Source organism: Phoca vitulina, unplaced genomic scaffold (assembly GCF_004348235.1).
Source record: "Phoca vitulina isolate PV1807 unplaced genomic scaffold, GSC_HSeal_1.0 scaffold49, whole genome shotgun sequence".
Taxonomy (NCBI): Eukaryota; Metazoa; Chordata; class Mammalia; order Carnivora; family Phocidae; genus Phoca; species Phoca vitulina.
The window spans coordinates 11,809,159-11,835,616 of record NW_022589752.1 but is presented as its reverse complement, the minus strand read 5'-3'; the positions used below and the strand labels follow the sequence as shown (position 1 = coordinate 11,835,616).

At 36.1% G+C, this 26,458-nt stretch overlaps 1 protein-coding gene across 1 annotated transcript in view; it reads right to left on the bottom strand.

The window, feature by feature from the left end:
• Nucleotides 1-26,458, bottom strand: part of CUNH12orf40 (chromosome unknown C12orf40 homolog) — a gene marked incomplete at its 5' end in the record, with an annotated part of 66,742 nt that overhangs the window by 23,388 nt on the left and 16,896 nt on the right. Inside the window, 3 exons of the mRNA XM_032387469.1 lie at nt 13,435-13,495; nt 14,567-14,636; nt 14,870-15,399. Of these exons, the coding sequence (XP_032243360.1) occupies nt 13,435-13,495; nt 14,567-14,636; nt 14,870-15,399 (661 nt within the window). The remainder of the gene's footprint in view (nt 1-13,434; nt 13,496-14,566; nt 14,637-14,869; nt 15,400-26,458) is intronic.

Sequence of the window (26,458 nt, the reverse complement as noted above, 5' to 3'; positions counted from 1 at the left end):
AACAGACCTATCACCACTAAGGAAATTGAAGCAGTCATCAAAAATCTCCCAAAAAAACAAAAGCCCAGGGCCAGATGGCTTCCCAGGGGAATTCTACCAAACATTTCAAGAAGAATTAATACCTATTCTTCTGAAACTATTCCAAAACACAGAAATGGAAGGAAAACTTCCAAACTCATTTTATGAGGTCACCATTACCTTGATCCCAAAACCAGACAAAGACCCAATCAAAAAGGAGAATTACAGACCAATATCCTTGATGAACATGGATGCAAAAATTCTCACCAAAATACTAGCCAATAGGATCCCACAGTACATTAAAAGGATTATTCACCACGACCAAGTGGGATTTATCCCTGGGCTACAAGGTTGGTTCAACATCTGCAAATAATCAATGTGATACAATACATTCATAAAAGAAAGAACAAGAACCATATGATCCTCTCAAGAGATGCAGAAAAAGCATTTGACAAAGTACAGCATCCTTTCTTGATCAAAACTCTTCAGAGTATAGGGATAGAGGGTACATACCTCAATATCATAAAAGCCATCTATGAAAAACCCACAGCCAATTATCATCCTCAATGGGGAAAAACTGAGAGCTTTCCCCCTACATCAGGAACAGAGCAGGGATGTCCACTATCACCACTGCTATTCAACATAGTATTAGAAGTCCTAGCCACAGCAATCAGACAACAGAAAGAAATAAAAGGCATCTGAATCAGCAAAGAAGAAGTCAAACTCTCACTCTTTGCAGATGAAAAGATACTTTATGTGGAAAACCCAAAAGACTCCACCCCAAAACTGCTAGAACTCATTCAGGAATTCAGTCAAGTGGCAGGATATAAAATCAATGCACAGAAATCAGAGGCATTCCTATACACCAACAACAAGACAGAAGAGAAAGAGAAATTAAAGAGTCTATCCCATTTACAATTGCACCCAAAACCATAAGATACCTAGGAATAAATCTAACCAAAGAGGCAAAGAATCTGTACTCAGAAAACTATAGAATACTCATGAAAGAAATGGAGAAAGACACAAAGAAATGGAAAAACGTTCCATGCTCATGGATTGGAAGAACAAATATTGTGAAGATGTCAATGCTACCTAGAGCAATCTACACGTTCAATGCAATCCCTATCAAAATACCATCCACTTTTTCAAAGAAATGGAACAAATAATCCTAAAATTTGTATGAAACCAGAAAAGACCCCGAATAGCCAGAGGAATGTTGAAAAAGAAAATCAAAGCCGGTGGTATCACAATTCTGGACTTCAAGCTCTATTACAAAGCTGTCATCATCAAGACAGTATGGTACTGGCACAAAAACAGGCACAGAGATCAATGGAACAGAATAGAGAGCCCAGAAATGGACCCTCAACTCTATGGTCAACTAATCTTCGACAACGCAGGAAAGAATGTCCAATGGAAAAAAGACAGACTCTTCAACAAATGGTGTTGGGAAAATTGGACAGCCACATGCAGAAGAATGAAACTGGACCATTTCCTTACACCACACACAAAAATAGACTCCAAATGGTTGAAAGACCTAAATGTGAGACAGGAGTCCATCAAAATCCTAAAGGAGAACACAGGCAGCAACCTCTCTGACCTCAGCCGCAGCAACTTCTTCCTAGAAACATCGCCAAAGGCAAGGGAAGCAAGGGCAAAAATGGACTATTGGGATTTCGTCAAGATAAAAAACTTTTGCATAGCAAAAGAAACAGTCAACAAAACCAAAAGACAACTGACAGAATGGGAGAAGATATTTGCAATGACATATCAGATAAAGGGCTAGTATCCAAAATCTATAAAGAACTTATCAAACTCAACACCCAAAGCCAATCAAGAAATGGGCAGAAGACATGAACAGACATTTTTCCAAAGAAGACATCCAAATGTCCTACAGACACATGAAAAAGTGCTCAACATCGCTCGGCATCAGGGAAATCCAAATCAAAACCTCAATGAGATACCACCTCACACCAGTCAGAATGGCTAAAATTAACAAGTCAGGAAACGACAGATGTTGGCAGGGATGCAGAGAAAGGGGAACCCTCCTACACTATTGGTGGGAATGCAAGCTGGTGCAGCCACTCTGGAAAACAGTATGGAGGTTCCTCAAAAAGTTGAAAATAGAGCTACCATACAACACAGCAATTGCACTCCTGGGTATTTACCCCAAAGATACAAATGTAGGGATCCGAAGGGGTACATGCACCCTGATGTTTATAGCAGCAATGTACATAATAGCCAAACTATGGAAAGAGCCAAGATGTCCATCAACAGATGAATGGATAAAGAAGAAGTGGTATATATATCTATATCTATCTATCTATCTATCTATCTATCTATCTATCTATCTATATATATATATATACACACACACACACACACACACACACACAACGGAATATTATACAGCCATCAAAAGGAATGAAATATTGCCATTTGCAATGATGTGGACGGAACTGGAGGGTATTATGCTGAGCAAAATAAGTCAATCAGAGAAAGACATGTATCATATGACCTCAGTGATATGAGGAATTCTTAATCTCAGGAAACAAACTGAGGGTTGCTGGAGTGGTGGAGGTGTGGGAGGGATGGGGTGGCTGGGTGATAAGACATTGGGGTGGGTATATGCTATGGTGAGTGCTGTGAACAGTGTAATACTGATGAATCACAGACCTGTACCTCTGAAACAAATAATACATTATATGTTAAAAAAAAAAAAAGGGGTTGGGAGGATGGGTTAGCCTGGTGATGGGTATTGAGGAGGGCACATTCTGCATGGAGCACTGGGTGTTATGCACAAACAATGAATCATGGAACACTATATCTAAAACTAATGATGTAATGTATGGGGATTAACATAACAATAAAAAAAAAGAAGATATACATATGGCAAATAAGCATATAAAAAAAAAAAGGAAGATAGCAGGAAGGGAAAAATGAAGGGGGGAAGTCAGAGGGGGAGACAAACCATGAGAGACTATGGACTCAGAGAAACAAACTGAGGGTTCTAGAGGGGAGGGGTGGGGGGATGGGTTAGCCTGGTGATGGATACTAAAGAGGGCACGTATTGAATGGAGTACTGGGTGTTATATGCAAACAATGAATCATGGAACACTACAGCAAAAACTAATTATGTAATATATGCTGATTAACATAATAAAATAAAATTTCAAAAAAGAGACAAAGAAAGTCATCATCTAATGAAATAGGGATGAATTTGAGAAGAGGTTGCAACATTTGAAAATATATAAGCACGCAACATAGGAGTATCTAAATACATAAAGCAAATATGAACAGACCTAAAGAGAGAACTAGCAATATAATAATAGTTGGGAACTTGAATACCCCACTTTCATCAATGGATAAATCCTCCAGACAGAAAATCAATAAGGAAACATTGGCCTTCAATGACACTTTAATCCAGATGTCCTAAACAGGTATATACAGAGCATTTCATTCAAAAACAATAGCATACACATTCTTCTCAACACATACTGAATATTTTCCATGATAGATTGTATTTTAGGCCAAAAAACAAGTCTTAATAAATTTAAGAAGACTGAAATCATATAAAACAAGTCTTAATAAATTTAAGAAGACTGAAATCATAATGTTATGAAAATAAAAATTACAAGAAGGAAACTGGAAAATTGATAAATATATGGAAATTAAACAACATGCTCCTAAACAATCAATGGCTGAAAAAAATAATCAGAAAGTATTTTTCAGTATCTTGACACAAATAAAAATGGAAATACAAAATACCTAAACTCTGGCATGCAGCAAAAACAGTTCTAAATGGGAAGTTTGTGTTGATAAGCACCTATATATATTAAGAAACAAGAAATATCTCAAACAACCTAACTTAATACCTCAAGAAACTAATAAACTGAACCTACAGTTAGTAGAAGAATGTAAATAACAAAGATCAGAGTGGAAATAAATGAAACAGAAACTAAAAAGACACAGGAAAAAATTAATGAAACTAAGAGCTGGTTGTTTGAAAATATTAAAAAAAATTGACAAACTGTTAGCTATCAAAAGGGAAAAAAGAGGACTCAAAATCAGAAATGAAAGAGATGTTATAACTGATAAAAGAAAAACAGATCATAAGAGACTACTAAGAACAATAAACCAATAAACTGAATGACCTAGAAGAAATTAGTAAAATTCCGAGAACATACAATCTACCAAGATTGATTCAGTACAAAATTGAAAATATGAATACACCAGTTACTGGTAAAGAAAAACTTCCCAACAAGCAAAAGTCCAGAACCAATGGCTTCACTGGTGCATTCTATCAAACTACCAAACATTTAAAAAAGAATTACTATCGGGGCGCCTGGGTGGCTCAGTCATTAAGCGTCTGCCTTCCGCTCAGGTCATGATCCCAGGGTCCTGGGATCGAGCCCCTCATCGGGCTCCCTGCTCCGCGGGAAACCTGCTTCTCCCTCTCCCACTCCCCCTGCTTGTGTTCCCTCTCTTGCTGTGTCTCTCTCTGTCAAATAAATAAATAAAATCTTAAAAAAAAAAAAAAGAATTACTATCAATCCTTATCAAACACTTCTAGAAAACAGAGGAGAAAGGAACACTTCCAAACCCATTTTATGAAGCCAGCATCACCCTGATACGAAAACCAGAAAAGGACACTACAAGAAAATAAATTATAGGACAATATCCTTAATGAACACAGATTCAAAAATCCTTGAAAATATTAGCAAACTGTATTTAACAATACATTAAAAGGATTATATACCATGATCAAGTGGGATTTATTCTAGGATTGTAAAGATGGTTCAACACTGAAGGATAAAAATCATTATGATCATCTCAAAAATGCAGAAAAGCCATTTGACAAAATTCAACATCCATTCATGATTAAAACTTGCAACAAAAGAGATAGAGGGAACATACCTTGACAGAATAAAAACCATATATGTTCAGCCTATAGCTAACATCATACTCAAGAGTAAAATGCTGAAAGTTTTTCCTCTAAGATCAGAAACAACACAAGGATGTCTACTCTCACCACTTTTATTCAACATAATACTGGAAGTCCTAGTTAGAGCAATCAGGCAAGAAAAAAATAAATAAATAAAAGGCATCCAAAACAGAAAGGAACAATTAAAATTACCTTCATTTGCAGATAACATAATACTATATATAAAACATCCTAAACAGTCCACCAAAAAACTGTTAGAAATAATAAATAAATTCAGTAAAGTTTCAGGTTACATAATCAATACACAAAATCAGTTGCACTTCTATACACTAATAATGAACTATCAGAGAAATTAAGGAGATAATCCCATTTACAACTGCATCAAAAAGGATAAAATACCTAGGAATAAATTTAACCAAAGAAGTAAAAGATCTGTACACAGAAAACTGTAAGACACTGATGAAAGAAATTGAAGACACAAATAAATGGAAAGATAATCTGTGCTCACGAATTGGAAGAATTTATCTTGTTAAAATGTCCATACTAACCAAAGCAGATCCAATACAATCCCTATCAAAATTGCAATGATACTTTTCACAGTAAAACAAATAATCCTAAAGTTTGTATGACCATAAAAAACCCTGAATAAGGGCGCCCAGCTGGCTCAGTCAGTAGAGCATGCGACTCTTGATCTTGGGGTTGTGAGTTCGAGCCACATGTTGGGTGCAGAGATTACTAAAAAAAAAAATAAATCAACTAAAAAACCCTGAATAGCCAAGGCAATCTTGAGAAAGAACAACAAAGCAGGAAGCATCACCCTTCCTAATTTCAAACAACATTAGAAAGCTACAGTAATCTAGGGGTGCCTGGGTGGCTCAGTCATTAAGCATCTGCCTTCGGCTCAGGTCACGATCCCAGGGTCCTGGGATAGAGCCCCGCATCAGGCTCCCTGCTCTGCAGGAAGCCTGCTTCTCCCTCTCCCACTCCCTCTGCTTGTGTTCCCTCTCTCACTGTGTCTCTCTCTGTCAAATAAATAAAATCTTTAAAAAAAAAAAAAAAAGAAAGCTACAGTAATCTGGGGCGCCTGGGTGGCTCAGTCATTTAAGCGTCTGCCTTCGGTTCAGGTCATGATCCAAGGGTCCTGGGATTGGGTCTAGCATTGTATTTGGCTCCCTGCTCAGCAGGGAGTCTGCTTCTCCCTCTGCCTCTCCCCACTGCTCGTGCTCGCACTCTCTCTAATAAATAAATATTTTTTTAAAAAAGCTACAATAATCAAAACAGTATGGTACTGGCATAAAAACAGGCACTGACCAATGGAACATGATAGAAAGCTGAAAAGAAAATACACATACATAATGGCCACTTAATTTACAACAAAGGAGCCAAAAATGCACAATAGGGGAAAGACAGTCTCTTCAATAAATGGCACTAGGAAAACTGGACAGCTACATGCAAAAGAATGAAAGTGGACCCCTATCTTACACCATATACAAAAATTAACTTAAAATGGAATAAAGACTTGAACATAGGACCCGAAACCATAAAGCTGCTAGAAGAAACATAGGGGGTAAATGTCCTTGACATTGATCTTGACAATGATTTTTTTGGATTTGACACCAAAAACAAATGCAATCAAAGCAAAACTAAACAAGTGAGACTACATCAAACTAAAAAACCTCTACACAGCAAAGGAAACAATCAACAAAATGAAAAGGCAACCTACAGAACGGGAGTAAGTATTTGTAAACCATTTATCTGATAAGGGGTTAATATCCAAAATATGTAAAGAACTCATACAACTCAAAGCAAAATACCAACAATCTAATTAAACAATGGGCAGAGGAACTGAACAGACTTTTACCCAAAGAAGACATACAGATGGCCAACAGGTACACAGAAAGGTGCTCAATATCGTGAATCATCAAGAAAGTGCAAATCAAAACCCCAATGAGACAGCACCTCACATTTGTTAAAATGGCTAATACCATAAAGACAAGAAATAACAAGTACTGGCAAGGATGTGGAGAAAGGGAAACCCCTGTCTACTGCTAGTGGGAATGTAAATTGGTCAGCCATTATGGAAAACAGTGTAGCGTATCCTCAAAAATTAAAAACAGAACTACCATATATGATCCAGCAACTCCACTCCTAGTAATTTTTCCAAAGGAAATGAAGAGAGTAACTTGAAGTGATTATCCTCACGCCCTTGTTCATTGCTATTATTTACAATACCTAAGACATGGAAATGAACCAAGTGTCCACAGATGGAAAAATGTATAAAGAAGATGCGGTATACATATGCAATAGAATATTATTCAGCTATATTAAAGAAGGAAATCCTGCCATTTGCAACAACATGAATGGACCTTGAGGGCGTTAATGCTAAGTGAAGTAAGTTAGACAAAGAAAAACAAATACCATATAATCTCACTTACATGTGCAATCTAAAAAAAATTAAAATTAAATACAAACTCATAGATTCAGAGAGCAGATTGGTGTTTTCCAGAGGTGGGGTATAGGCAAAAGGGATGAAGGCGTCAAAAAATAAACTTTCAGTTATAAAATAAATAAGTCCTGGGGATGTAATGTATAGCATGGTGACTATAATTAGTAAAACTGTATTATATATTTGAAACTTGCTAAGAGAGTAGATCTTAAAAGTTCTCATCACAAGAAAAAACAGATTTTTAACTGTGGTATGGTAATGGATGTTAACTAGACCTATTCTGATGATTATTTCACAGTTTATACATTTATCAATCATTATGTTGTAGTACACGAGAAAGTAATAAATTGTTATACGTAATTAAATCTTAATAAAAATAATTATACTCCTCCAAGACCTTTTTCTTTCATATTCCCTTCCACAACCAACAAAAGGATCTTGGACCACCACTACTCTTTCCATTCCCTACTATCTGCTATCCAAGATGGAATTTTGTTTTTTTCTGTGTGCTTCTGCTTCTTCATTAATTCTGCCTCAGTAGCAACTACCTGTTCTGATTTTATGCAGCCAGTGGGCAGGCACAACTCTGCCTTTCTTCTGCTCCTACCTCTTCTTCCTTTCCTCTTTTGACTCCTGCCTTGGTTGCTCTTGCAGAATTTAAGATTTTAACCCGGGTTTTCACTATACCTTTAGCCCTGCCCATACATCACAAATTAAAACTCCATGCTGATCTACCCAAAGAACTCCTCATAGCACCGGATTCCCTTCAGGCTCCACCAATAGGCCTATTTTCTTTTCTGACTTGCTCTAGCCATATTCAAGCTGCCATAAATGTAGTCAAACAGAGTTTGTTTTTTAAGTATTCTAAACTGCTGACAATTCCTTCAAGAGAATATATCTATATTATTCTTTTTGGGAAAATAGAAGGTCCAGGAGTCATAGGACAGCATCTGATATTACTGACCATATTCCTCCTCCTTGAAAATCTATTTTTCTTTTCTACCATTCTTTTAGTAGAATTCCTCAAACCTGTCTAACAATTCATTCTGTCTCTTCTTCTGGCTTCTCTTCTACTAGACGTCCTCCAACTTTAAATGTTGTGGCTTCTCAGGACTCTTTGTTCTTGTTCTAAAATTTTCTCTTGGAAATCACGTATGTATACATAAATGTATTAAATTACAACCTATTCACTGGATACAAAAGGCGTCTTCTGACTGCAAGCTCTGTATATATAAATGGCTATGACAAATCTTCATGTATATCACAGATTTTTCAGAAAACTTCAATCAACCTCAACAGGTCAAAACTTAACTGATATTCTCTTAGAAATCTCTCCCTCTGAATTAGAGTAATGCTAGGTATTAAAAATAAATCACAAAATATATAATGCTTAAACACAATTATTTCTTCCTCATGTAATAATCTAAAATAAGTTTCCTAGTCAGTAGGTAATTTTCTTCTATCTAGTGATTTAGAGACTCAGTCCCTCCCACCTTGTGGCTGCAAACATTCCTTAGGGCTTCACTACCACCTAGTCCTCACAAGAAGGATAACACAGAGAAGGAATCTCCACTTTTTGTAGTGCATGAAAATAATGCACATCACTTCTGATAACATTCTATTATTGAGCCACATGGCCAAATTTAGATGAATGGAAGATTAGGGAAAGTGTTCCTTGGCAGGGTAGCCCTTTCATATTAACAGCTCTATTCTATAAAAGAGGGTACACATAAAATTTGGTGGAGAGTTAACCTTTTCTGCAACCTTCTCTCATGTTTTCAATCTTGGTGAATGGCATCATCCCATCAACTACCCATTTACCCAAATCATAAATACAGGTCTTTAATTTTTTCCTTCTCACTTAACTAATCATCAAGTTCTCTCAAATCTAGATCTTCTAAATCTCTGTGATAGCTCTTCCCTGTTTCCATCCTCACTGCCACTCCTCAACTTTTTAATACCCGGATGTTATCATATTCCTCTGCTAAAATTTTTTTAGTGGCTCTCTGTTTGATGATAGGAAATTAACCTGTTATATATGATACAAGGTCTTTCATGACCTGGTCCTTTATAACATCCAGAATTATTTCTTGCCATCCCTCCACCCCTTATAATTTATACTACAGTAGTAGCAATAACAATAAGTAGAATGAAACAAATTACTTACAGTTTCTAAAACAAGCTTTATTCCTTCACCTCTTAGTTTCTATCTATATTGCTCCTTCTTCATAGGATGAAGGAAGTTTGTCCATTTGGTGAACTTACTGACCCCCAGATCAAAAGTTTTCTCCTCTATCACATCTTCCTCTGACTGCCCATGAAACTTAGAACTGCCTTTTTTATTATTTATCATTGAAGCATAACTGACATAAAGGATTATATTAGCCTTGGGTATATAGCATACTCATTTGACAATTCTATACATTACTCAATGTTCACTACAACTATAGTTACCATCTGTCATCATACATTATTACAATACTATTGACTATATTTCCTATGCTGTACTTTCCATTTCCATGACTTATTTTATTTTATATCTTATTTATTTTATAATCCTCTTCACCCATTTTGCCTAACCCCACCAACCTCCCCTCTGGCAACCACCGGTTTGTTCTCTGTATTTAAAAGTCTTGTTTTTTTTGTTTGTTCATTCATTTTATTTTTTACATTCCACATATAAGTGAAATCATATGGTATTTGTCTTTCTCTGATTTATTTCACTTAGCGTAATACTCTCTAGGTCCATCCATGTTGTCACAAATGGCAAGATCACATTCTTTTTTATGGCTGAATAACATTCTACTGTGTGTGTGTATATGTGTGTACTCACACACACACACACATATATATACATACCACAATTTCTTATTCATTCATCTATTGATGGACACTTGGGTTGCTTCCAAATCTTGGCCACTGTATGTAATGTTGCAATAAACATTGGGATGCATACATCTTTTCAAATTAGTATTTCTGTTTTTAAAACTTTTCGTTTTTAGATTTTATTTATTTGATAGAGTGAGCAAAGAGTGAGCACGAGCAGGGGGCACAGGCAGAGGGAGAAGCAGGCTCCCCACTGAGCAGGGAATCAGATGTGGGGCTCGATCCCAGGACACCAGGATCATAACCTGAGCCAAAGGCAGCCACTTAACTGACTGAGCCACCCAGGCACCCCATATTTCTGTTTTCTTTGGGTAAATACCCAGTAATGGAATTACTGGATTGTACAGTATTTCTATTTTTACTTTTTTAAGGAACTTCAATACTGATTTCCATAGTGGTTGCACCAATTTTTTTTCCTACCAACATGTTGGTGCCTGACCTTTTCAGAAGCATACCAAAAAGGAATCATTTAGGGGTACCTGTCTTAAATTATAAACAGCAGCCTTTTCAAATTTGGCTATTTTGCTCACAGCCCATGATAGAATGTGTAAGTAAGCCAAACAGCTAAATGACTGGCTATTTGGATGAATTTGATATGTATTTTATGAAACTGCATTCTCTACAAAGCAGTAAAAAGTCCATCTTAGGGGTACCAGAAGGACCCAAGGATTGTGTAAATCAAAGAATATGAGTTTGTAATTCAAATTAATCTTTCAACAGCTAAAACTGAAGGGCGGGAACTCTCATAGGCAACTTTTAAATTTCTGCAGTTGAGGCTTCAGGGCAGGAAACCAGAAGTTTTGCACATATTGCTCATGAAAAAAATATTTTTAGGGAGTGCATTTTCAATATAAAAAATTAAAATTAATTCTCCATATCCTCACCAACACTTGTAACTTCTTGTCTTTTGGATACTGGCCATTCTGACTGGCATAAAGTAATACCTCATTGTGGTTCTGATTTGCATTTCCCTGATGATTAGTGATGTTGAGCATTTTTTCATGTGTTTTTTGGCCATCTGTTTGTCTTCTTTGGAAAAATGTCCATTCAGGTCCTCTGCTCATTTTTTAAACAGATTGTTTGCTTGCTTGGTGTTGAGTTGTATCAGTTCTTTATATATTTTGGACACTAACTCCTTATTGGACATATGTAATTTGTAAATATTTTCTCCCACTAAGTAGGTTGCCTTTTTATTTTGTTGGTGGTTTCCTTTGCTGTGCAAAAGCCTTTTATTTGGGTGTATTTTAGTTCATTTTCGCTTTTGTTTCCCTTGCCTGAGGAAACATAGCCATAAATATGTTGCTAAGGCTGAGAAGAACAAAACTGAAGGTATCACAATCCCAGATTTCAAGATATACTACAAAGCTACAGTAATCAAAACAGTATGGTACTGGCACAAAAACAGACACATAGATCAATGGAACAGGATAGAGAGACCAGAAATAAACCCACATCTATATGGTCAATTAATGTACAATAAAGGAGATAAGAATATAGAATGTGGAAGAGTCTTTCCAATAAATGATATTGGGAAAACTGGACACCTACATGCCAAAAAATAAAAACAGACCATTTTTCCTACACCATATATAAAAATGAACTCAAAATGGATTAAAGACCCAAATCTAAGAATTGAAACCATAAAACTCCTAAAAGAAAACTTAGAAGTGTCTTTTACTGAGTTCCAACTGCCTTTTGTAAAAACCCCAACTGGAGCAATTGTATCTAAATGCACTAGTTTTAATGTACTGTTGGATCCTATTGGTTAGGATTTTGGTGAGAATTTTTGCATCCATGTTCATCAGGGATAATGCAATATATGTTAAGAAAGAAAAAAAGAAGAAGAAGAATGTAGCAGGAGGGGAAGAATGAAGGGGGGGAAATCGGAGGGGGAGAAGAACCATGAGAGACGATGAACTCTGAAAAACAAACTGAGGGTTCTAGAGGGGAGGGGGGTGGGAGGATGGGTTAGCCTGGTGATGGGTATTGAGGAGGGCACGTTCTGCATGGAGCACTGGGTGTTATGCACAAACAATGAATCATGGAACACTATATCTAAAACTAATGATGTAACGTATGGGGATTAACATAACAATAAAAAAATTAAAAAAAAAAAAATAAATAAATGCACTAGTTTTTTTGTTTGTTTCAGTCTAGCTACTAGGCTATAGCTTCCTAAAGATAGGTTCCATGTCCTTTCATCACTGTACCTTTCATCATATTGTGCATAATAGAATGTAAGCATCAGAAGAACAAAAACTTATTTCACCACTGTAGGCACAGTGTCTAGCATATAAAAGACACAATAAATTCTATTAAATGAATTCATAATATGCATTCAATGCATATTCATTGAAGATAAAAAGAGAAAACAGTGTAGTAGAAAATATAGTGTCAAATAAGAGTCTGAAGGGCTCAGTTGGTTGAGCATCAGCCTCTTGATTTCGGCTCAGGGTCTTGGGATCAAGCCCCACATCAGGCTTCCTGCTCAGTGGGGAGTCTGCTTGTCCCTCTACCTCTACCCTTCCCCCTGCTCTTTCTCTCTAAAATAAATTTAAAAATAATAAAATTTTTAAAAATAGTAAGAGTCTGAATCCTGGTTTGAGCGTGTTACTTTGAACAAGTTATTTAATCTCTCTGAACTTGAGTCTCTTTTGCACTGCAGACCTTACAGAATCAGGCTCTTATAGATTAGAAGTGAAGTACATAAAGCTCCTGGCACAAAGCCCGCACTATTGTAACAATCACATACCCTTATTATGAGCAGCAGTTACAACTTACATAACCAATGTTTATAGCTCTTTCAGTATTCTTAAACATATAACTATGTTGACCATAGCACATTGAAACCTAAATGTTTTCATCTTGGAAGAAATTTTATAGGACTTATAGAAAGAATTTTTAAAATATCTAGATTGGTTTGTCTTAAAGCATATTACAAGTTCTGAAAGGTGTTAATTTTATTTCTAAACCCAAGCTATAATTTCCCCAGAATAAAAAAAATATAACAAAGAAAAAGTATTAATCTCAGAAGAAATTTTTTTGATAAAAGCTAACTTTAAACCAAAGTAAACTGCCAATACTAAAATATGACATAATAACAACTGACTTAATTGGAAAGATAATGGAAGATGTACTTTACCTCACCAAATCCAAAGTCCCACGATTGCTTAGAATGCAATTCTTCCAAAGAGATATTACCCCTAAGGATCATAAATAAGATGCTTTTAAAGTGTGCTTTATTTCCTGCCGAAAATTATTATTCTAAATTATGGTTTCCAAAGTTGGCTTCAGATCAGAATTATAAGGGAAGATTTTTGAAAAACAAAGATTCATAAGCTCCAACCTAAAGAGCTTATTTATTACGTGTGGATCAAACTTGGTATTTTTAATTTAAAAAAGTCACCCCCCTCAAGTGATGTGAACCTGCAGCCAGACTTGGGAACCATGTTCTAAATCCCTTTCATAAAGTAAATTTTAAAATTCAAGGCCTACCATGTTGTTTTTCATTCACAAGTTTCTGAATATTTGGGAACTTGACAACAAAGCAGCTAATTTATTGATTTTATTAAATAAGTTGTGAATCTATATTTTAATTAATTTGTTGTGCCAATCCCATAAAAATAGCATCTATATACTCTTTTTATAGATATTTTAAATATTTCCATAAGAAAGTACTCTCAAAATAAAAATATATTCTAGTTCATGATTTTCAGTTACCAAGATCTGACTAAATCACAATTATTACCAAGAAAGTTTGGGCTATTCTGAAACCAGAAATTTTGTTTAATTCCCTATAAAAACAGTCCCATAAAATGTTAATATGCTTATGCCATTACAGTTGAATTCTATCACTCTCTTGTTCTGATTCTATACTAACCAAACAACCTTCCCATGGAGAGCTGAGCCAAAAGTTAGAAAATATGCTTACCATGCAAGTAAGCATTCCTATACATGTGACTCTTCTATTTCTTACTGTAAATTAATAAACTGCATTCTAGTGAGTATGTAAGTTTCTTAAACACAGAAGTCAGTTTTCTCAAACCTAATTAATACTAAGATTCCAGTTATTTTTGCAATAGCAAATATAGGCACCATACTCTCAAATAAGGTGATTTTACCAAGATTCTGACAGCTGAGAAGCCATCCTTGAGGCTGGTCTACCCACCCCCAGAGAGCAATATGCCTACTCACTTTTCATCAATTCCAACATTCAACATGCATTATACTAATAGATCCTGATTTGTATTCCCCAGATTTACCTAAAAACTTACATATGATTCACTGGATATTTCTGGCTTCCATTCTGTGGTGTCTTCTCTTGGTAATCACTTCTAAATTTTCCTTTAAAAATAAAAGTATGCACTGAACTCAAAACCTTAACAGAGACTATCTGTTTTTTAATTTGAAGCTTACAAACCACATAGAATAAAATTACTGATCCAAAAAGTCATGTAATAGAATGTCATTCTGTTTCTAATTTCCTGTTCTTAAACACACACACACACACACACACACACACACAAATTGAAAACAAAAAATCCCAAAAGATTATGTTTTCCATGTATAACACTCACCTTTTTTTTCAAAGCTGGCTGCATAACAATCCTTTTCAAAAGATGTACTAAGAGTATTTCTTTCATTACTGTGGTACTCTTTTTGATACCTCTTGTTTGGCTGACACTTTTCTGGATAACTTGTTTTATTAAAAGTAGAATTACTAAGAGTCAACACTGGATCTGTAAAAATTCTTCTAACGCATCTATCAGTTGAATCATTTTTATCAGAACTTGTGATTGCACAAATATCTCCCATACTGTCATAACCACACTTGTCAAAGGTTTTCTTTATCCTCTGTTGATCTATGCTTAATAAATTGATGACATTTTCACTAATAAAAGAGTTACAATTCTCTGACATAAGGCTGGCTTTTGGCTGGTTCACACTTTCAAAAAAATTTGAAAGCTCTCTTCTATTTTCTCCCCAAATATGTTGTACTGACTGTTTTTCAGTAATGAAGTCTGACTGTCTTTGCTCATCCATGCTTCCACATTCTTCACCCATAACCACAACAGGTCTTTCAGTAAGGAAATTCCTATTGCCTGGACTTGAAGATAAATAAAAACATATTTAGCAAGAAAAACATACAGCATTTTCATTTCAAAACAATTAAATTCTTAGAGAACATACTAACTACTAATATTTACCTAGACTAGGTTTTAATTTTTTTAATTTAAATTGCTTTGGGTAGAATTTTGGGTAGAATATTGCTTTGGGTCGAAATTTATCTAATATACTCTTCTAGTACCTTATATAAAAATAATCTACACTTAGTTCAGTATTTCAAAATGAAAAATTAGCATGGGTTCAATTTACTGTTATATTAAAACAAAAACCTATAGTCTGTCTTGTCTTCTATAATAAGATCTAGTGAATAACCTAGACAATTACTGTGTGTAGCTGCTGCTTCATTTAACCAGAGAAAGATATTTAAAGACTGTGAAGAGGAAAATTATCCTGTTTTAAAATCAAATAGTCATGAGAATATCATAACAGATTTTTCTCAACCTAACAACTCTGAAGTTCCCAAGGCAGAAAAATGTGATACAAATGCATATATAATAAAGCCATGATATAAAATAAATTAGATGAAAAGGTTAGACTAGATAAATTTTAAGTTCCTTTTTAATTCTACTTTATGTCCAACTTGTATCAAATGAAAGCTATCATAGGACATAATTAGAAATCAAGATATTTCAAATTTTGTTGTCACTGACTACCAACAAATTTACTTGGGGGTTAGGTTGTTCCAGAGACTGGAGGTACCAAAGAAATTTAGAAAACAAGTATAGGCCACTAGAATTCTGAAAGATTTTCCAATTTTATTTTTTAAGTTATTTATTAAATACCTAACAAGCAGGTACACCTGTTGTGTTCCAGACACTATGTCATGTGTTGTGGACAGAGAAATAAAAGAATTCAATTTGCCATTAAGGAGAGAGAGATGTTTTACCCATGAATGTTCACAGATCACGATCCTACACTGTTAATCAACACAGGTCTCATTGGTGTTTTGGGCAACATAATGCGATAATATTATACACCAAAAGGCATAACCTATAGTATGCAATAATATACAACATTAACACCAGAGAAATTTTTATTACTCTAAAAAAATAAATGTAAAGAAAGACTTATCTATGTATATTAAACAGACATTTAATGTATGCCTATTATGTGGCAGGGAAACAATACAGCTTATATTCTAGTTAAGGAAAATAATAAATAATTAACCATTAATAAATACAAAGGATAAAAGAAATACAGAAATAAACAAATAAAAAGGATAATTACACTGCCTTTATAGATGCTACAAGATCATGTGATGGGATAACTTGTGTTAGAAGTCCTGTGTCAGATAGTCTGGTCAGAAAAGTCCTTAGTAAGGAAGTGATAAATAAGTGAAAGACACAGAATGGTTAAACATGTGAAGAAAGGAGTAAGCATATTCCAAAGGAATAGAATAATAAGCACAAATGCAAAATTTGCCACACATTTGAGGAACAAAAAGAAACGAACAGGGGTGCCTGGGTGGCTCAGTCAGTTAAGCATCTGCCCCTGGCTCAGGTCACGATCCCAGAGTCCTGGGATGGAGCCCCAAGTTGGGCTTCCTCCTCAGTGGGGAGTCTGCTTCTCCCTCTGCCCCGCCCCCCCAGCTTGTGCTCTCTTTCACTCTCTCTCTCAAATAAAATCTTAAAAAAAAAAAAGAAAGACTGAATAGAATCAGTGAAGGAAAACCTATGAAAACCTATGACCTAAGTCTTAAAAGGCCCAGATTACACAGAACTTAATATTTTTAATTCAAGCATAATTAATATACAGTGTTATATTAATTTCAGGTATACGACATAATGACTCAATAATTCTATGCATTATTCAGTGCTCATCATGATAAGTGTACTCTTAATCCCCTTCACCTATTTCACTCACCCCCACCCACCCACCTCCCCTCTGGTAACCACCAGTTTGTTCTCTAAATAAAGCATCTGGTCTTTTGTCTCTTTCTTCTTTGTTCATTTGTTTTTAAATTCCACAAGAGTGAAATCATATGGTATTTGCCTTTCTCTGACTAACTTGTTTCACTAAGCATTATACTATCTAGATCCATTCATGTTGTTGCAAATGGCAAGATATCATTCTTTTTTATGGCTGAGTAATATTCCAGTCTGTGTGTGTGTGTGTGTGTGTGTGTGTGTGTGTGTGTGTGTGTGTATCTTCTTTATCCACTATGGATGGACACTTGAGTTGGTTCCATAATTTAGCCCTTGTAAATAATGTTGCAATAAATAAAGGGGTGCATACATCTTTCTGAATTAGTGTTTTAATTTTCTTTGGATACCTGGTAGTGGAATTACTTGGTCATATGAATAGAGCTTTATTTTTTTAAAAGAACAACAAGAAGTACTGAAAGGTTCTAAATACAAAAGTAAAACTGACTTGCTTTTTGCCTTGAAAAATATCAGTTTGATTGCTAGGTGAGTAAGTTTCAAAACTTCCAACTGGCCAATACAAAGCAAGAGGAACTAGACTTACCCTCCTGACTGACACAATTAAAAAACTGGACAAAATATATGAGATAAAAGTTTTCATACATGGACCATCAGGTAGAACAGGATAATGATTCTTTTTTTTTTTTTTAAAGATTTTATTTATTTTTTGACAGAGAGAGAGACAGCAAAAGAGGGAACACAAGCAGGGGGAGTGGGGGAGGAAGACACAGGCTCCCCGCGGAGCAGGGAGCCTGATGCTGGGCTCGATCCCAGGACCCTGGGATCATGACCTGAGCTGAAGGCAGACGCTTAATGACTGAGCCACCCAGGTGCCCCCAGGATAATGATTCTTGAGAAAGAAAGCAAATGCGGTGAACCCCATGATTGCTCCTAGCTTACTGCCTGCAGGAAGTATACAAGCCACAGAATATAAAGGGACAACCCAGTTAGAGCTCACAGATTCCCTTTGTTGAGAAAACAGAGCTGGGGGTTCAGAAAGAATACAGAGGATAGAGTTCATAGGGCAGATTATCATTAGGAGAGTGCTTCAAAGAGAGAGCACTCTAGAGATCTACGGCGAGTTCTCAAATCTTCAGCTAAGTACTGATCAGCACATGCATATGAAGAAATAATGCCCAAGGCTGGAGGTAGGGAGGAGAATAAAATATCTAACAGGATAAGATGGAACAAGTCCAGGAACTCACATACAGATGGGAAAATTTTGTGTTCCCATCAACCAGAGTGGAAAACCTCGTAATTCAAAAGGAATCACAGAGTATTCAAAGGGTATATTGCCTCAGCAGGGGGCAAAATTAACCAAAAACTAAAGGTATATCTAGTCCTGCCTAACAAAATTTAAAGCAAGCCTCAATAAGATCATAGTATTTCCAAATAACTAAACTGTATCTAGAACAAAGCTTAGGATGATTTATAGGGATACAAAAATATCCAGACACCAAAAAGATGAAAATTCAGAATTTACAGAATCCAAACAAAATTACCAGGAATACAAAGAAGCAGAAAGTACAACCCATAATGAGAAGGAAAATCAATTATTAGAAACAGACCAAGAAATGACACAAATGATAGTATTTGTAGACATAGATATTAAAAAAGTCATCGTGCCTATATTCCCTATATTCAAGAAGATAGAGGAAAGACTGAGCATGTTGAAATAAATGCATGGAATATATAAAGAAAAGTTGAATGAAACTTACAGTGATGAAAAATATACTGAACAGATTTATGAGCAGATGAGACATCAAAGAAGATACAACTAGTGATTTTGAAGATAAAGCAATATAATCTATATAAGGTGAAACACACAGAAAGAAAAAATACTAAAAATAGGTGAACAAAGCATCAGTAAACTAGGACACAACTTCAAGTGGACTAATTTAATGTAATCTGAGTCCTCAAAGAGGAAAAAGGAATCAGAAAAAATATTTTAAAAATTAATGGCTGAACTGTTTCCAAATTTGATAAAAACAGTAAGTCCACAGATTTAAGAAACTCCACACAGCCAAAACACAAGAAGTGGAAAGAAAATGAACATCCTAATTAATGGATAAAAATCCATGGTAGAATGTGCATGACAGAGAATCCATGATAGAAAAATCTTAAAAACAGAAAAATTTTATATTATATATACAGATACTAAGATAAAAATGACAGCAAATTTCTAGTTAGAAACAATGCAAGTCAAAAGACATCTTTCAAAAAGAGTACAATAAAGACAAGTACACAAAAGATAAAAAGAATGAATCACCAGCAGACCTATAAGAAGAAATTTTAAAGTCTTTAGAATTGAAGGAAAATGTCACCAGATGAAATTCTAGATCTACACAAAATCATCGAGACCACCAAAAATGGTAAATTTGTGCTTAAATATAAAAAATATGTTTTCTTATAACTCTCTTTAAAAAGAGCAATAATGTATTATTGGATCTGTAACATATATAGAAATAAAATATATGAACATAACACAAAGGCCAGAATGGAGAAATGAAAGCATACTATTATGTTATTATACTATATGTGAAGTTGTATAACTTGAAGACAGACTGTGATAAATTAAAATATATACTATAAACTAAAGCAACCACTGAAAAACAAAACAGTTATAAGTAATAAGCCAACAAAATGGGTAAATTAAGTCATAAAAAACACTCAAACGAAATAAAGGCAGATAAAGAGGAAAAGGAAACATTACATGGGACAAATAAAAAACAAGAGAACAAATTTAGGGGCACCTAGGTGGCTCATTCAGTTAAGCACCTGCCTTTGGCTCAGGTTATGATCCCAGGGTCCTGGGATCGAGTCCCACATCGGGCTCCCTGTTCAGTGGAGAGTCTGCTTCTCCCTCTCCCTCGGCCTCTCATGAGAGAACTCATGTGCTCTCTTGCTCGCTCACTCTGTCTCGGTCTCAAATAAATATCTTTTAAAAAAATTTAAAAAAACAAGAGAACAGACTTAAACCCAACCATATCAATTACCACATTAAATATAAACCATACTCTTGACCATAACACAAGTCTCAATAAATTTGAAAGGATTCAAATCATACAAAGGATATTTCCTATCCACAATGGTATTAATTTAGAAAGATACAGGAATGCCTTAGGATTTCTAGGAACCAAACAACAAATTTCTAAATAACTCATGGATTGAAAAAGAAATTAAAAGAAAAATTAGGAACACTTTCAACTGAATGAAAATTAAAACATCAAAATTTGTAGGATGCAGCAAAAGGAGCAGTTAATGGACAATTTATAGCGTGAAAACACCTATATTAGAAAAGAAAAATGAAAAAAAAAAAAAAAAAGAAAAGAAAAATGACCTCAAAGCAATGACCTCAGCTTTCACCCTGAGACAATGGAAAAAAACTAAATTAAATACAAAGGAATAGGCAAAAGGAAATAAAGAGCAGAATTCAATGAAATATAAAATAGAAAATAAATATGTGAAACTAGAAGATTATTCTGGGAGAAGATAAATAAAATTAGTGAGTCTCTATATCATAATGACCAGGGGGAAAAAAGGTAAAAAGATATATGTACTCCAATGTTCACTGAAGCATTATTTATAATAGCCAAGATATGGAAACAACCTAAGTGTCCATCAATGATAAATAAATGGATAAGGAAGATGTGGTGTGTGTGTGTGTGTGTGTGTAATGGAATACTACTAACTATAAAAAAGAATGAGAGGAAGAGGCAAGATGGAAGAAGAGTAGGGGACCTCATTTCATCAGGCCCCTCAAATTTAGCTGGATATCTATCAAACCATTCTGAACACCCACAAAATCAGCCTGAGATATAAGAAAATATATCTGGAACTCTAAAAGCAGAAAAGCGAGGGCTTTTTGTAAGGTAGGATGTGTGGAGTATTGGAATGTGGGGAAGTACTGGAAGATAAATGGAGGAAGGAGGGAGCCTCCATAAGCTGGCTACTGGAAAGTGGTATAACACTGGAGCACAAAACCAGAACCCTTAGAAATCTGTTCCAGTGAGAGATATCCCTTTCTGAAAGGGGCTCGGGGGATGAAAAGGGCAGAATTCTAGGTGGGTCATTGTGGTCTCAGGATCCCAGGAGACACAGAACGAACAGGGGTGCATCAAACAGTTGAGTGCCCAAGCAGGGGACTGAGGAAACTAGTTATGGTCAGAGAGCCCAGGAGGGACTCTCAGCTCCGGTCACCATAAACCACAAGCCCGGACCGTTGGGAGACCACTCTTGGCCTGAGCACCCTGAGAAGGACTGGAACATGTGGGCTGTTTACCATCCCCGGGGAGGGGCAAAGTGGCTGCACCCACAACTGGGCAAAAGCTCTCAGGGCCCTGGAAAGGACAGCCGTAACCTGGGAGCAGTGACGGTTCCCTGGGACTACACCCCACGAGGACTGCAGTGGGCACGTACCACAGGAGTCTGTGGAGTTTGGCACACGCAGAAGTGGAGACTGTTTGACCCAGAGGGTTTATTGAAGAGGGGGGACTGGGATCTTGAGGGTCTGGGCCGGAGATCCAGCACGGCTATTTTTGCTCTGACCCTCTGAAGAGGGCGGAAAGCCTCCAGGAAACAAAAGCCACAAAGATTACCAGCTTATATTGAGCCCATTCCTCTGATAAGGGGAGGTGCAACTTGGCCCAGGCAAAGACCCCTGAGAAACAGCAAAACAGGCCCTCCCCCAGAAGACAGACTGGAAGAACAGCTGTACTACAACTGTATGGATTCCACAAAACTGTAAAACTCCAGTGCCAGGAGAAAATAGTATATTGAACTCCAGGTGTTTCCTCATGACTTATCTTTCAGTCTAAAACTTTCCATTTCTTTTCTTTTACCTTTTTCCCATTTCAACTAGATTCTTATTTTACCAACTTATGGTTTTAAGTTGCTTTTTAACTTATTTTTTTGCATCTACATTTTATAGATATATGCTTCATTTTAGTCTTTTTTTCACTCTACTCAATTTTATTTGTAAATATATATTTAACATTTATAATTTTTATATTTATAATTATATTTATATTCTATATTTATAATTATATAATTTATAATATATATATATATATAAGCTTTCCTTTCTTTGGAATTTTGGGATGTGGTGTCTTCTAACACACAGACCAAAATTCAACCAGGAACAAGTAGATCACCCTGCTTTGTCCACCCTGCGAGAGTATAGTCTCTTCCCCTCCCCCCCCTTGTTTTGTTTTGTTTCTTTTGGTTTTGTTTGCTTTTTCTGTTGTGGCTTCTGACCACTTCAGATTTGTCTAGTGTGTATTTTGCTTGGGTCATGGTTGATATTTTGGACTCTACTCATTTGCTTACCCATCCTTCTCTGGGCAAAATGACTAGAAGGAGGAATTCACAACAAAAGAAAGAGCCAGAGGCAATGTTCTCTGACACAGAGCTAACCGATGTGGATATAAGTAAGATATCAGAGATGGAATTCAAGATAGCAATTATAAAGTTAATAGCTAGGCTTGAGAAAAGCAAAAATGACAGTACAGAATCTCTAAGGGCAGAAATGAGATCTAATCAGGCCAAATTTAAAAATGCTATGAATGAGATACAGTCTACACTGGATGCTTTAACAGCTAGGGTCAGTGAGGCAAAGGAAGGAAGTTGAGCAAAAGAGAGAAAGACAACTCAGAGCCCATGAAGAAAGGCTTTGAGAATTTAATGATGCCTTGAAACAAACCAATGTCAAAATTACTGGGATCCCAGAGTGGGTGGAGAGAGAGATAGAGGGCTAGAAGGTATATTCAAGCAAATTATGGCTGAGAATTTCCCTAATCTGGGGAAGGAAACAAGCACTCATGTTCAAAAGGCAGAGAGGACCCCTCCCAAAATCAACAAAAATAGATCAATACCCCAACATATAATAGTGAAGCTTGTAAATCCTGTGTGTGTGGGGGGGAAGCTATCCTGAGAATAGCTAGGGAGAGGAGGTTCCTTATATACGGAGTGAAGAACATCAGAATAACATCAGACCTATCCACAGAAACCTGGCAGGCCAGAAAGGGCCAGCGAGATATATTCAGGGTACTAAATGAGAAGAACATGCAGCCAAGAATACTTTATCCAGCAAGGCTGTCATTCAGAATGGAAGGAAAGATAGAGAGCTCCCAGGACAGACAGAAACTGAAAGAATATGTGATCACCAAGGCAGCCCTGCAAGGAATATTAAATGGGATACTGTAAGTGAAGAGAGACCCCAAGAGTAATATAGACCATAAAGAAACAGAGACAATCTACAGAAACAGGGACTTCACAGGCAATACAATAGCATTAAATTCATATCTGTCAATAGTTACTCTGAATGTAAATGGGTTAAATGCTCCAACCAAAAGACACAGGTTATCAGATTGGATAAAAAAGCAAGAATCATCTTAGACCTAAAGACACCTCCAGACTGAAAGTGAGGGGGTGGAGAACCATTTACCATGCTAATGGACCTCAAAAGAAAGCTGGGGTAGCAATCCTCATAACAGACAAATTAGATTTTAAACCAAAGACTGTAATAAGGGATGAAGAGTGACACTATATCATACTTAAAGGGTCTATCCAACAAGATTTTCTAACAATTGTAAATATTTATGCCCCCAATATGGGAGCAGCCAATTATATAAACCAAAGTAAAGAAACATATTGATAATAATACATTAATCGTAGGAGATTTCAACATCCCACTCACAGCAATGGACAGATCATCTAAGCAGAAGACCAACAAAGAAACAAGGGCTTTGAATGACACACTGGACCAGATGGACTCCACAGATATATACAGAACATTCAATCCTAAAACAAGAGAATATTCATTCGTCTCAAATGCATATGGAACTTTCTCCAGAATAGATCACACATTGGGTCACAAATCAGGTCTCAACTGATACCAAAAGACTGAGATTATTCCCTGCATATATTCAGACCACAATGCTTTGGAACCAGAACTCAATCACAAGAGGAAATTCGGAAGGAACTCAAACACTTGGAGGTTAAAGAGCATCCTGTTAAAGAATGAATGGGTCATCCAGAAAATTAAAGAAGAGCTTAAAAAATTCATGGAAACTAATGAGAATGAAAACACATGGGTTCAAAACCTCTGGGATACAGCAAAGGGAGTCCCAAGAGGGAAGTACATAGCAATTACAAGCCTTTCTCAAAAAACTAGAAAAATCCCAAATATACAAGCTAACCTTAAACCTAAAGGACCTGGAGAAAAAACAGCAAATAAAGCCTAAACCCAGCAGGAGAAGAGAAATAATGAAGATCAGAGCCCTAACCAGAAGAACAGTAGAACAGATCAATGAAACTAGAAGCTGGTTCTCTGAAAGAATTAAAAAAAATCAATAAACCTCTGGCCACACTTATCCAAAAGAAAAGAGAAAGGACCCAAATTAATAAAATCATGAATGAAAAGGGAGAGATCATGACCAACACCAAGGAAATAGAGACAATTTTAAGAATATACTATGACAACTATATGCCAACTAATAAATTAGGCAATCTGGAAGAAATGGATGCCTTCCTGAAAACTTACAAACTACCAAAACTGTACCAGGAAGAAATAAAAAATCTGAACAGACCAATAACCAGCAAGGAAATTGAAGCAGTAATCAAAAATCTCCCAAAAAAACAAGAATCTAGGGCCAGATGGCTTCCCAAGAGAATTCTATCAAATATTTAAAGAAGAAATAATACCTATTCTACTGAAGCTATTTCAAAAAATATAAATGGAAGTAAAACTTCCAAACTCATTCTATGAGGCCAGTATTACCTTGATCCCAAAACCAGCTAAAGACCCCTTCAAAAAGTAGAATTACAGACCAATATCCCTGATGAACATGGATGCCAAAATACTCACCAAGATACTAGCCAATAGGATCCAACAGTACATTAAAAGGATTATTCACCACAGCCAGGTGGGATTTATTCCTGGGATGCAAGAGTGGTTCAACATTCGCAAATCAATCAACGTGACAGATCACATTAATAAAAGAAAAAACAAGGACCAAATGATCCTCTCAATTTATGCAGAAAAAGCATTTGACAAAATACAGCATCCTTTCTTGAATAAGTCTTCAAAGTATAGGGGTAGAGGGAACATACCTCAATATTATAAAAGCCATCTATGAAAAGCCCACTGCGAATATCATTCTCAAAGGGGAAAAACTGACAGCTTTTCCCTTAAGGTCAGGAACATGACAGGGATGCCCACTCTCATCACTATTGTTCAACATAGTACTAGAAGTCCTAGCCTCAAAAATCAGACAACCAAAAGAAATAAAAGGCATTAAAAAAAAAAAGAAAAAAAAGAAAGAAATAAAAGGCATTCAAACTGGCAAAGAAGAAATAAAACTCTCTTCGCAGATCACATGATTCTTTATGTAGAAAACCCAAAAGACTCCACCCCAAAATTGCCAGAACCCATACAGGAATTCAGCAACATGGCAGGATAGAAAATCAATGCACAGAAATCAGTTGCATTTCTATGCACTAACAATGTGGCTGAAGAAAAGAGAAATTAAGAAATTGATTCCATTTACAACTGCACCAAAAACCATAAGATACCTAGGAGTAAACCTAACCAAAGAGGTAAAGGATCTGTACTCTAGAAACTACAGAACACTTATGAAAGAAACTGAGGAAGACACAAAGAGATAGAAAAACACTCCATGATCATGGGTTAGAAGAATAAACATTGTTAAAATGCCTGTGCTGGGGGCGCCTGGGTGGCTCAGTCGTTAAGCGTCTGCCTTCGGCTCAGGTCATGATCCCAGCGTCCTGGGATCGAGCCCCGCATCGGGCTCCCTGCTCCGCGGGAAGCCTGCTTCTCCCTCTTCCACTCCCCCTGCTTGTGTTCCCTCTCTCGCTGTGTCTCTGTCAAATAAATAAATAAAATCTTTAAAAAAAATAAAAATAAAAATAAAATAAAATAAAATAAAATAAAATGCCTGTGCTGCCTAGAGACATCTACACATTCAATGCAATCTCTATAAAAATACCATCGGCATTTTTCACAGAACTGGAACAAACAATCCTAAAATTTGCATGGAACCAGAAAAGACCCCGAATAGCCAGGGGATTGTTGAAAAAGAAAACCAAAGCTGGGGG